The following is a 13,005-nucleotide window of genomic DNA, read 5'->3' as shown; positions in this document are numbered from 1 at the left end:
TGCCTTAAGCGGTAAGCTTGGTATGCACGTGGATCACATGGAGTGATACCATGAGATGTTGTCTCTTGGAATGCATTGATTGCAGGATATGTCCAACTTGCGTAGGGCCAAGAATCTTAGGGGTGTTTTTGGCAGATGCGAAGCAAGGGTCTCTCCAAATGCAATCCCATACACTTGCATCTTGAAGGCAAACATGCAGGGGAAGATAATAAGTCTTTCTTTTGTGAGCTCACTTAAAGACTGTGCTAAGAAGAAGGATTTGTACCAAGGCAATAAGATACATGCTGATATTTGTGATAGTGGGTTGCTTGAAAAGAACACATACTTAGGCAACACGTTAGTCTGTATGTATGTCAAGTTCAATGGACTTGACAGAGCGCAACAAACCGCATCATCAGCCATGGTGGCAGCTAGATGGGCTCTTCTCCTCCTCACATGCTTAGCTATGCAGACCTTCCTTCTCTAGTGTTTTGCAAGGTCTCAAGTCACAAGTATGCAAATCATAATTTCCAATGGCTCCGGTCTGTTTTCAACATTTGCAAAGATCTGTCCAAATGCAATTACGTACATCATGTATGCCAAATGTGGTACACTTCATAAAACACAAAAAGTGCTTGAGAAGATTCCTGTCCGAGATGTCGTACCTTGAAATGAAGTGATTCTGGGATATGCCCAAGATGCTGATATGGCCAAAAGAATTCACGATGATATGGTTAGTCAGTGGTTGCTGAAAGGAAAAATCGTGCTTGACTCTGCCTTGCTCGACATGTATACTAGATGTGGTGCACTTCATTAAGCACAAAAAGTGCTTGAGGAGCATCAACTTGCAATCTTGTCCAGGATGTCGTCTCTTGGGATGCACTGATTGTGGGTGGTGCCCAAGATGCTGATATGGCCAAAATAATTCACCATGATATGTTAGTCAGTGGTTGTTGAAAGAAAACGTCATGCTTGGCACTGCCTTGGTCGACATGTATGCCAAATGTGGTGCACTTCATAAAGCACAAAAAGTGCTTGAGGAGCTTCCTATCAGGGACGTCGTCTCTTGGAATGAAGATTGTGGGATATGCCCAACTTGGGCAGGGCCAAGAAGCTCTGGGCTGTTTTCGACAGGATACAAAGCAAGGGTGTCTTTGCAGATGCAATCACATATGCTTGCATCTTGAACAATGGACTCGAAAAATCAAAAAAGGAGAGCTAAGCGAGAGAACTCACACTAAGAAGTCATCATCATTTTGGACTTAGGTATAAAATTTTACCCCCTCCATATGACTTTCCTTTGGAAGGCCAAAAATAATATCTTCATAAGATATGGATGTGTTACCGAGACAGGAGCTAGCTCGGTTGGTTGAGTACTTGTCCTCCGTCACCCAGGTGATGGGTTTAAGTGCGTTCGAATGATCTAGTGAATGCTCGAAGGCGTGTTTGTACCATCGTCTACAAGAATGGTGGGTACGACTATTAAAAAAGATACAGATGTGTTAACATTATATATCAATGCGTTAAATATGAAAAAACAAGTGAAAGGGTCACGATGGCTTTCAATAACAATAAGAAAGTGATAAAATTGCTAGGTTGAATTAAACTGGTATTAGTGTTTGGGAAAGGATTGCCTTAGCTTAGTCTTGAGCCGATTGAAAGTTGAGACTAGCTAGCTGCAAACCATGATAAGCAGAAGAAAAACCGATGAAATATGTGAGAAAGTCGTCCAAAAATTTTACAAATTTCAACATTTTTGCTAATATTTCCGGTTTTCTTCTTTGTGAGGAGGAAACTCAACCAACAGCCGCATAATAAAAGAGACTTTCTCGAATGTTAATACTCACTTGAATCAAAATATAGAATGCAAGAAATGCAAAGCCATGTGAAGTTGTGAAATGAAAGGTGAAGTAAAAAGAACTAATTAATATATGTGTGTGTATAGATTTATTAGAATTATGCAAGGTGAAGCTTCACTTTAGCATTCTAAAACAATGACATGCAAAAAAAAGGTAAGATTTTACGATGGCTTTTCAAAAATAAAAATACATATATATATATATATATATATATAGAGAGAGAGAGAGAGAGAGAGAGAGAGTCACAATCGCTTGTTCTTATGAAAAAAGCTCTTTACTCTTTAAAAGATTTAAAAATAAAAAGGTACACAAAATAAAAGCAATGTAGTCCATCCCAAGAAAAAAGAACGAGTATAAATTGTGTTCATGTTGAAAATAATATAAGATGAGTAAGGACAAAAAAAAATAAACAAGGCAAAGTCTTAAAAAGCATTGTAAGGCTATGAGATGAAAGGGACCCATTTGACAAACTCCATCAACATTTAAGATGAGTCTCCATCGTTGTCATTGAAAACATTGGAAGGATGCTTAACTAGACTCAACACTAAGGCTTCTTTTAGAAAGCCAAAAATCCATTAGCTATGCTTTGGACGGAGAAACGAAGAGAAAAGCACACTCCTTAGAAAATTGATAGACCCCCATACTATATAACTGTTGGTACAATTACTCAAAGGTGGAGAGTGGGCCACCGCTTTAAAGCTAGAGAGAGAAAAGTGAGCATCTTAATTTACAAGTTAGAAAAGTTAGAGAGATAAGGTAAAGGTAGAAGAGGATGGTTGGTACATGTTTAAAGAAGTAACTAAAGAGAGAGAGAGAGAGATGAGTTCTACTCTACGGTGAAAATATTAGATTTGTAACATGCTAGTGTTGAACCATGACATCATCCAAGGACCACAGTTACATCGGCTATATGGGTAGCCACCCCTAACGAACTGCCGCGTGGTTTGCATTTTTACCACTATATAATGAACTATCAAGGGGTTGTTGAATTGGGTATAAAGATTTTCGTAAAAAATTGTTGCATGAATGGAAAAAGATAAGGATGTTGCTTAGGAATCACTATATTTTATGAAAGAGAACAAAAGTGGAGGTGGTTATGAGAAAGAGGACAAAGGAAGGACGACAATAAGATTATAGGTCCACGAAGATAAAGTTAACGAGTACTACAAAGTGAGGAGAAGGTAGGAAAGGAAAAGGGTGATTAGCCAAATTGTTTTTTAATTTTTAATTTTTTTCAAAACTCACCACCGTGAGTAGAATTGAATAAATCAAAAAAACTTACATGGCAAGCCGTGCTCACATGTCAAGCGAAGGCATCAAGTAAACATCAGAGAGACCATAGACAAGGAGACAAAATATCAACACCGATCGAATAAGGGAGGCCATCCCCAACATCACATACCAGTTAGAGCCGATAGGGCGGGGCCCAAGGTCCACATCACCATAAGACCCCTCACAGGGGAGGAAAGCATGGGAGCCACCACACAAACGGGGCGATGCAAGGATTACCAAAGCCCACTCGAGAAGCTTGCCACCGCAGGAGGAAGGATGGAACGCCCATCCCCATCGGCCAATGAGCCAGTCACCAAACAAAAAAGGGTGAAGAGAGGAGCCAGTACGCACTCTATAGAAAGCTGTTGCAAGAACAAGACAATACCATCGTACAGGGCTAAGAGGAGAGCCCACCCCACCACGAGAAGCTTCCGGTGCCACCATGGAGGGAAGAAACTGCCACTTTCCACCCTGCATGCCGGAAAGATCTCAACACGACCACAGACGCCGTTTAAGTCAAAGCCTAGAGGGGCGTCCTTCCTATTCCCAAAAATAGAGTGGCTCAAGCGAGACGCAATCAAGGAACCTAGCAAGATGTAGAGGATGGAGCAACCCGGGCTCTTCCCCCGTTGCTCCACAAGACATGCCCACCTCTCCACTACCGAGCCCACCAACCACCCTCGAAAGCTACCCTGTTGTAGCATTGACTTGAGCCTCCCTCTCAACGGCCTTGTAGGTAGCAAACCCTAAGGAGTCTCCGCTCCGGCTCAACCTTACACCTCTCATAGTGGGGATTTCTTAATTCATTTTAAATAGCGTTTAAATTTTAAGAAATCCATAAACTATCCCTCAAATTTTTGAAAAATTCTTGATACCCTTGTGTCAATTTTGGAGGGTTTGCTCCAATTTTTCTCTTTGTCATTCGCTTCTATAATAGAGATCTATTGTTTAGTGTCCTAAACAAAAGTTTTCGCCAATGAGCTCATAGTTAGTGGCATTTTATGTCTATCTATAGTGAATCACCTTGAGAGCGTGTAATGCCATCATCAATTGTGGTTTTATTGAGGAAGATCCAATCTTTTCATGAGTCTCTTGCCAAAATTTTGAAGCTTTGGATATATATCAAGATACTATGGCTCTCTCCCTCCTCTCTCTCTCTCTCTACGCTCCTGATGCATGGCAAGGAGGAGGGGCTGGAATCCCTCCCTCCATTCTCTCTCTCTCTCTCTCTCTCTCTCTCTCTCTCTCTCTCTCTCTCGAGAGAGAGAGAGAGAGAGAGAGAGAGAACTTGCATGAAAATCGAGAGAGAGGCAGGTGGAGCCCGCCGACCACACTAGTATATATAAGACCTTATCAAATCGTGGAACTCTTAGGGACTATTGTGAACAATCAGAGTTGGATGAAGCTTATAGATTATTGCCACTTGGAAAGTTAATAATAGAAAACCTTTTTGGCCTAAGGCCTTAGTAAAGCATGGAGCTCTCGGGAGAAACTGTGTGGACTGCTAGAAAAACCTTGTGGGTCACTGCCACATATTTGTGTTCCTCCTCTTTCTTCTTAGGGAGGGTCAATAACTTGGCATCGTCTTCTATCTATACTTCTATCTACTAACATAATATGGCGAAAAGGGGAGCCCTTTACACGTGTCGCAATTTGTGACTTGAAAGCTAAAGTCCAAAACAAAAAAAAACCCTTTTGCACGCGATAAAGAGGGGAGAGAGGGAGAGGCTGTCAAAGGCGATCGGTCGTATTAGTACTATATCTAATGAGAAGAGAGTCTCCACGTGTCACTCATTAGTTAATTTGAATTTTTTTACTTACAAAACATATGAAGGGGTGGGACGGATGGAATGACCTTTTGACAATTTTTTGACCGTGAACGTCAAAAGACTTACTTTCATTCTTTTGCAAAAAGAGTTTTCACTCTCTACATAGACTACATAGGCTAAATGTATCATGTTAAATCAAAGCCACTAACCAGTAGAATCCCTCAAACTGACATCATTTTTTACCCGAAAAGAAATAAACTTAGCATCATCTTTTTTGTTATAGCAAAACTCACAATTGTGAGTGGATTATATTGAGCAACCCAAAAAATTACAAGGTTTTATCACGCTCATGTTAAGCCATGACAACATCCATGGATCAAAATTACAACGGCTATCAGGACAGCCACCTCAGCTACCACCCCGCCTCCACATCCTTGATACACAAAGCCCATACTCTTGTCTTTTATTTATCGATGGCCAAGGTTTGCCCCCATCCTAAACATTCCATCTGCTGACAACAAGGCACAAGTAGTCCTAGACCAATCCTCCGAGTGATGCTTGTGCCCGAGTGCCCATATGAGCACTTTGCTTTCTTGTATAATTTCTACGAAGCTTGCTACCTCAAATCCTGCATCATCTTATGTATATGTTGCCCAGCATGAGAAATATTTTTCTATTTTTGGCCTGCTAAAATCTAATGATAAGACTTGAAATTGATCACTTGTACTGCCTTTACACCCTTGTTTAGCATTCTTGTACCTTTTACTATATGCTCATTTGAAGAATTATTCATCTTCCTCTCAAAAGTCATTCATTCAAATGATGCATAGATATAACCTAGGTACAAGCATGCATCTATAGTCATCAATGGCTTGTACAACACTTAAATTTATTTTGAATTTGATTATGGTTTAAGTCAACATCAACATACATATTGCCCCCTTATATCCACTATCATGGCATGAAACTAATGCTTAATCTAATCAAGCTCACGTATCCTTTTTTTATTAAAAAAATCCTCCATATAAGTTTAGAAAATTAATCAAGTTCCTTGTTGCAAGAAAGCCAGGTCATGAAGGTCCAAATGTGGAGTTGGGTGAAGATCCAATGAGAAAGATGAAGGTGTATGTATATGACATGCCAAGCAAGTTCAACAAGAGAGTGGTACAAAAAGACATGCGGTGCCTAATGCACATGTTTTCAATTGAGATACATATGCATCTTTTCTTATTGTCTAGCACAGTACGCACACTTGACCCTGAGGAGGCCGATTGGTTCTACACCCCTGTCTACACCAATTGTGACCTCACCACAACTGGGCTTCCCTTTGTCAAATACATGCCTCGCATGATGCGTAGTGCAATCCACTACCTCTCTACCAAGTGGCCCTATTGGAATCGAACAGACGGTGTTGACCATTTCTTTGTTGTTCCCCATGACTTTGGAGCTTGCTTTCATTATCATGTAAGATGACCCTAATCTTAAAGTACTTTTGCACAATGTAATTATAATTTTGAATTTGAAGGTTCACATTAGTTATCTCCTTTACTCTAGTTCCTTTATTTTTATATTTATGCTTTGTAAAAATCTAGACACAAAATATAGATCCAAGCATACATTAGTTCACCATACGATGAGCCGCGGTGTATTTGCAAACACTAATCTAAACATCTTGTCATGCAGGAGAAGGAAGCAATCATGCGTGGTATATTTCCTCTTCTTCAACACGCAACTCTTATACAAACATTTGGGCAGGTAAATCACTCATGCTTCAAAGATGACTCCATCATTATACCTCCATATGTCCTGCCCAGGAGGATCTCAAACCACATCTTACATGCTAGCACACCTCGTTCAACTTTTGTCTACTTTCGTGGAGCCTTCTATGATGTTGATGGTCCAAAAGGGGATTACTATGCTAGGTGAAACTCTACACATGTTATCCACTAATTATTTCCTAATTGAAAGTTTGAGAAAATTTCCAAATAAAGATATAAAATGTATACTTTTTTCAAATAGAATCATGTCAACACGTGATAAAAGCAAGTGTAGTATACTAGCACTCAAGAATATAAGTATAATCTCTGTCATAAATTTCATATTGTTTATCTCACCTGTTTTATTTGTTCAATATACTTGTAGGGGGGTGAGAGCAACCATATGGGAGATATACAAGGACAATGTCCTCTTTGACATATCTTCTGAACATCCAACAACATACTATGAGGACATGCAAAGATCCATATTTTGCTTGTGTCCATTGGGGTGGGCGCCATGGAGTCCACGCATAGTTGAGGCAGTGGAATTTGGGTGCATACCTGTCGTCATTGCTGATAACATAGTGTTGCCATTTAGAAATGTTATACCATGGGATGACATGGTAGTGTTTGTTCCCGAGAAGGATGTGGATATTTTGGATCCATATTGACAAACATATCCATGGAGGAGGTAACAATGAAGCAAAAGATGCTATCTAGCCCAAGTATAAAGCAAGCATTGCTCTTTTCAAGGAAATCAAGTATGGGGATGCAATTTCATCAAGTGTTGAGGGCCTTGCTAGTAAGCTTCCTCATAGTAGTAGCATATACCTAAAAGAAGGCCAACCAACCACCCTAAATTGGACCAATGGGAACTCAAGTGAATTTATACCATGGCAAATTTAGTTGTAGTTGAAGGTCCAAGTTCCTTAAATGATTAAGTGATCTTGTAAAAAGTCACAACAATGAGTGTACATAGAACCTCACTTCACCACTATAGAAAATGGTCCCGAATCCATCATATTTGCCTCTATCCTCCAAATCTTGAAAATTTTGGGCCTTTGTTGTTTTGTAACCTTTTACCTATTCTTTGAGTTCATATTTTGTTGAACCCTTCTACATTTATCAATACTTTGTATCGTATGAAGATTTAAGAAGATTTTTTGTTCTACCTCATTATTTGAGTGCACCATATTTGGCAAGCAAGGAACCGCCGCGTGTTTGAGGGGGATCTAGCTGTGGCAAGCTTTCGTGAAATCACGCAAGAGAGCAGATTGATGATCCCCATGATCGGATGCAAACAAGCCTCAGAGGACTGGTCTAGAACAATACATAACATCTTGTAATAAGTAAAGCCGAGGAGTAGGAGTGGTTTCTCTGCCAAGCAGATAACTTGTAATCCTTGACCCTCAAGGCTCGGTCCGAGCTCGGGGATTGGTGTATATTTTTGTTCTTAATACTATCCACTCACAATTGTGAGTTTTGCAAAAAAGAAAGATTTTTTGTGTCCTTCCTTCCTTCCATTGAGTTGTCAAAGGTAATGTTCATCAACAGAGTTCAGGTTCCATTGAGTTTTCAAAGATAATGTTCATCAACAGAGTTGAGGTTCATATCTTTATACAAGATCTTGGTTTCCAGCAAGACGTGTAAATATGCCTAGTGATTTGACTTTTCCAATTATCAATTGGTTTTACACGATAAATACAAACAACACCTCAATGAAAAAAATTAGATTATTGGATCCTAATGTGAGAGCTAGTGCACTTATTAGCTATTATTACCCTTTGTGATACTTCAAGAACACCATTTACACTAAGGAAATGTAAACATTGTCCCTATTATAACTAGAAGAGACCTTACAGCTATGAAAGGGGTAAATCAAGAAGAATTATTCCTTATGATGGCATCTCTCTCTCTCTCTCTCTCTCTCTCTCTCTCTCTCTCTCTCTCCTACCTTCCTCCCCCTCCACACACCTTGGCTTGTATTGGTATGCCGAAGGTCACTCAGCGCATGCAAGTGCAATATATATTTGAAAGATAGCGAGAATGAGGACGAACCAATTAATATCTTTCTTGGGCATGATAGTGGTGAGCGTTGGTTGATGAAGATAGCTTTCTTTATTGATAGTGTGTGGCAAAGGGAGTCAATGCAAGATTGAGATAGAAGCCCAGAAAAACAATGAACAATGATGGTTATTGTGGGTATGGTTTACTCCTTATAGAGAGTGGTTCTCTACTTATGATGGTAGCAAGGTTGGATGTGTAGACTCGGGTAAACTTTGCTTGTAGCATAGTTAGTGCGGTTGAGATGCATTTGAGTCTTACCAATGGTTCTCCTTTTGTTCTAAGCAATGTGAAACATGTGTCAAATCTCAGAGTGTCTATTGGGCAACTAGATGATTGTGGCTTTCATTCAAGTTTTAGCAATGGCTTGTGGAAAATTCAGAATGGATCTTTTGATCTTGGCTAGATTGTTGGAATTAGGGTTGCAAGAAAACACACACATCTTGGAGAAGACGAAGGAAGCTCAAGGTACACAACAAAGAGTGTATTACTTAGTGTGCAATGGAAAGATAAGTTAGCGCTAGAGTGATGGGTGTATATACGATGCATGGGAAAAAAACCTCCTAGTGAGGGGAAAAATGCCTCAGTAGTCCTAAGTGTGTTCATACACATCACTACCACATGTATATGGTAACAAATCCCCCCTGGGAGTGATGCGTAGAGCTGGCACATAGAGTATAGAAAAGTGCCATGCCCTGAGGAGATGATTAGTCCACAAAGGGGAGTAAGCCCAAAGCTTTGCGGAAAGCTTTGAACTTCTCACGAGACAATGCCTTTGTGAAAAGATTTGCAAATTTGTCCTATGTTGGCACATAAGCCAAATTGATCTCTACTGCTGAGAGCCTCTCCCTGACATAGTGGTAATGCACCACAATGTACTTTGTGCGAGCATGAAAAACTGAGCTCCTTGCAGTTGCCAATGCGCTTTGACCATCAGTGTATATAGTGTTGGCAGTGTCCTATGCAACACCCAAATCAACCATAAGGCGTTTGAGCCATACATTCAACCGTAGTTGTGAAGACGTTTTACTCAACCACACAATTGGAAGTGGCCACAGTAGATTGCTTCTTGCTCAACTATGAGATACATGAACTGCCTAGCATGAAACAAAAACCACTCGTGGACACTCGCGTGTCAAAACAACCAACCCAATTTGAGTTTGAAAAAGCATGTAAATCTGGCGGCAACGATCTCCCCGTAGGATAAAACAAGCCAAGATATAAAGTGCCACTCAAGTAGAAAAAAATCATCTTGACAGCCTGCCAATGCTTAGACCCTAGGCTATGCATACATACAAGATTAGCTTCTACCCATTTTCTATGGCAAGAAGAAGCTTTGTCTAGCGCATTCAGATTTGTGTACTAAGTCACCAGGTGGTGTTGCTTACTTTCTCATTTTCATAGGCTATTTGCAACGCATGAGCTTTGGCCATATCCTTTGAGGCATGAAGATGAATAACTATATGTATCACTCAAAAATGGATTTTGGAGGTCCAAAATCAGTTAGAGAAGAATCTTAAGTGCTTGAGGATTGACACTTGTAGAATATGTCTCCCTTTAACTCCAACACTTATATGATGCCCATGGCATTAAGAGAGCTTATCAATCCTCATGCACTTGCCCAAAAAGGAACTACAAGAGGATGAATTGCATAAATTTTACAGTATCTTCGCATGCTAAGTTGAGAATAGCACTTGGGCTAAGGCTATGAAAATTGCAATGCATGTGAATAAGGGAAAACACCTTTGGCACATGCAGAAAGGTGAAAATCTTTGTTTATCAAATTTTTTTGCATGCACCAAAGGTGTTTATGGCCATAGTGATATAGGTCTGCACTAACCAGCTAATCATGTCAATGTAAGAAGCATCGCAGGCTCCATTATTGCTTCACTTGACCTACTTACTCACTTAGAACTCAATGGGGGCCCTTTTCTACTAGTACAATGATCATTAACCCAATGCTTTATGAAATCTCACTCAATGTAGCCTCAAGACTATGTGTTATCTTCGTGACATCCACAATTATTTGCTTGTGGGGTCTTCCATTTTTGCTTGCTTTTTTGCATTTTCTTCAAGAAAGCATTGATAAGATTCTTTTATTTTCTTCTTTATCCATAGATCTTCTCACACCCTATAATAGCCAAGCTCTTTTTTAGTAAATAGTAGGTCTATCTGGCCGCTATATTTGTTTATGGCCAACCTTAACAGCTTTGCTTGTCGGGGCAAGCTTGCTCCCAGATTTGCATTTACATGAGTCAACAATAGAAGGCATTGCTTGTTATGTCTGTGTTGTAGAGAATTTAGCATCTTTAGATTGAGAAATAACATTAGCATGATGTAGTTGTTGTTGCTTGGCAAATTTTTTAAAACACTATTCAATAGTGTGACCAAGCTGTTTACAAAATTACACTTCTTGAGCTTTGTACGAAACTTATACTCTAGCTTCCATAAGAATGGCAAAATTATTTCTTCATACTTCATTTCTCTAGCAACCTTGAAGAAAAGGGCGATCTCCACAAACCTCTGCTTTTTGGCAAGTACATCCTTTTGATGTCATCGTTCAAGAGCAATTTAGAGTAGCTAGCTACTCAAATAAGAGACTTAGTACATCTAAGTGAGTTTTGAGAGTATTTGTAGATAGATAAGTGAAAATTTATAATTGCATTTAAGGAAATTTCCAATGTATCCACCAAAAGTAACCTAAAGAGTAGACCGTACTTCCTTGCCTATCTTGGTTGTGTTTTGTGAGTGTTTGTAGGTTGATAAGTGAGAATATGTAATAGTATTTTAAGAAACAATTTAGAATTGTTAATGTGCCACCAAAAGTAATTGGACTTCCTTGGCTTTTGCGGTTAGACAATGAAGCAAGTTATTGGCTAAGTCAAGAACAACGATATGCAATGTAGATTCATTCTTGTTCACCCAATCAGAATGTTGAAGTGGATTAGTACAGACATTCTCTAGCTCTTCTTATGTAGCTTTTTTTTTAGGCACCTTCCTTCATCATAAGTAATTGCATCTTGGTTTTCCACGGTTTAATCTAAAACTTTTCAATTGTATACCATATTCAAAGGAACCAATGTTGATCCTGTTGAAACTTAATCTGATTAAACTCTTTATATTGAACCTTTAAAAGTCTCTTTATCACATCAAATATCTCCCTTTATTCAAATTATATAGTGTTGAAAACATCAAACAGAGAACGTCCTCGTAAAGCTCAAGTGCTTGTAAGTATAGCTAGACACAAAACACGTGCTAATTGACATCATTAAGGCAATGCCAAAGAGTTGTCTTGATTGGCAAGCATTGGGGGGGAGAAGCACTTTATGAGTGTGGAAATAAGAGAAATGAGGGTGCTAAGGCCTGGAGGTGATGCCCCAAATCTTGAGGAGTGACAACACTAGCAATCTCTGACTCTCTCTCTCTCTCTCTCTCTCTCTCTCTCTCTCTCTCTCTCTCTCAAGCACTCGAGGAAATCAATAGCTCTACGTTTTAAAGAAATGTTAAAAAGGCAAGCCTTCAAAAGGCTTTGTGAAATAAAACATGGGTCGGACCCTTGATGAGAGTTAAATGAGAGTAATCTCTTAAAGGTTTGGAGGAGACGAGAGAGAGAGAGAGAGAGAGAGAGAGAGAGAGAGAGAGAGAGAGAGAGAGAGAGAGAGAGAGAGAGGGGGGGGGAGGCTACTCTGTTGGAGGGAAAGATGGCAATGGACGGTGATGGTAGGAGTAGGGGGCGGCACATGGTGGTAGCAAGATAGAACCACCAACATCTAGTGGTTGGCTAGGGTGGTGGTGGTGATGGGTGCTAAGTGGCGGCAATGGATGGTAGTTGTGGTGGGATGTTATAAAACAAGGCTCGCTCCATAATTGCCCCCTTGTGCAAGGTCCTTTCATTAGGAACTGAATGGGGTAGAGAAGGGCCTCTTTATTTGGCAGTTTAAGAAAATGTTTAAAGCTTAAGCCAAGTTTGACCAAGCCTAAAAGAGTGGGCAAAATGACCTATGTTGGGATTTTTAAAAATGCCATTTCTATAAAAACAAATTTGAAAATAGACTATTTTAATCCAAAAGAGAGGTGGTAATTGAAAAGTTTTCTAATATATATTTTTGAATTTTAAAATGTCTTTTTCCCATCCTTGTCCACTCTCTTTTACATATAAACCACTCTCTCTCACTTAGATCTCATTAAAGAAAGCACTTTTCAGCCCTCCCCCTATTAGAAAAATAGAATTTTCACATTCTCTCACTACATTCTCTCTCTAAAATGTCAGCCAACTCTCTATCTCTCCTCTCCTTCTCTCTCTTG

General features: G+C 39.6%; 1 protein-coding gene and 1 pseudogene across 1 annotated transcript in view; one reads left to right on the top strand and one right to left on the bottom strand.

Moving 5' to 3' along the window:
- LOC147442294 (uncharacterized) overlaps positions 1–4,242 on the bottom strand; it is a 6,050-nt gene extending 1,808 nt beyond the window's left edge. The window contains exon 1 of the mRNA XM_086528526.1: positions 326–4,242. Within this exon, the coding sequence (XP_086384652.1) occupies positions 3,344–3,814 (471 nt within the window). The 5' untranslated portion in view covers positions 3,815–4,242 and the 3' untranslated portion in view covers positions 326–3,343. The remainder of the gene's footprint in view (positions 1–325) is intronic.
- LOC147442293 (putative beta-1,4-xylosyltransferase IRX10L) overlaps positions 1–7,807 on the top strand; it is a 10,354-nt pseudogene extending 2,547 nt beyond the window's left edge.
- The last annotated feature ends 5,198 nt before the right edge of the window (positions 7,808–13,005 follow it).

The sequence above is a fragment of the Adiantum capillus-veneris genome, chromosome 14, assembly GCF_014529385.1.
Source record: "Adiantum capillus-veneris isolate H3 chromosome 14, ASM1452938v2, whole genome shotgun sequence".
In the NCBI taxonomy this organism is placed as follows: domain Eukaryota; kingdom Viridiplantae; phylum Streptophyta; class Polypodiopsida; order Polypodiales; family Pteridaceae; genus Adiantum; species Adiantum capillus-veneris.
Note: the sequence above shows the minus strand (reverse complement) of the source record. Positions and strands in the feature narration are given on the sequence as shown.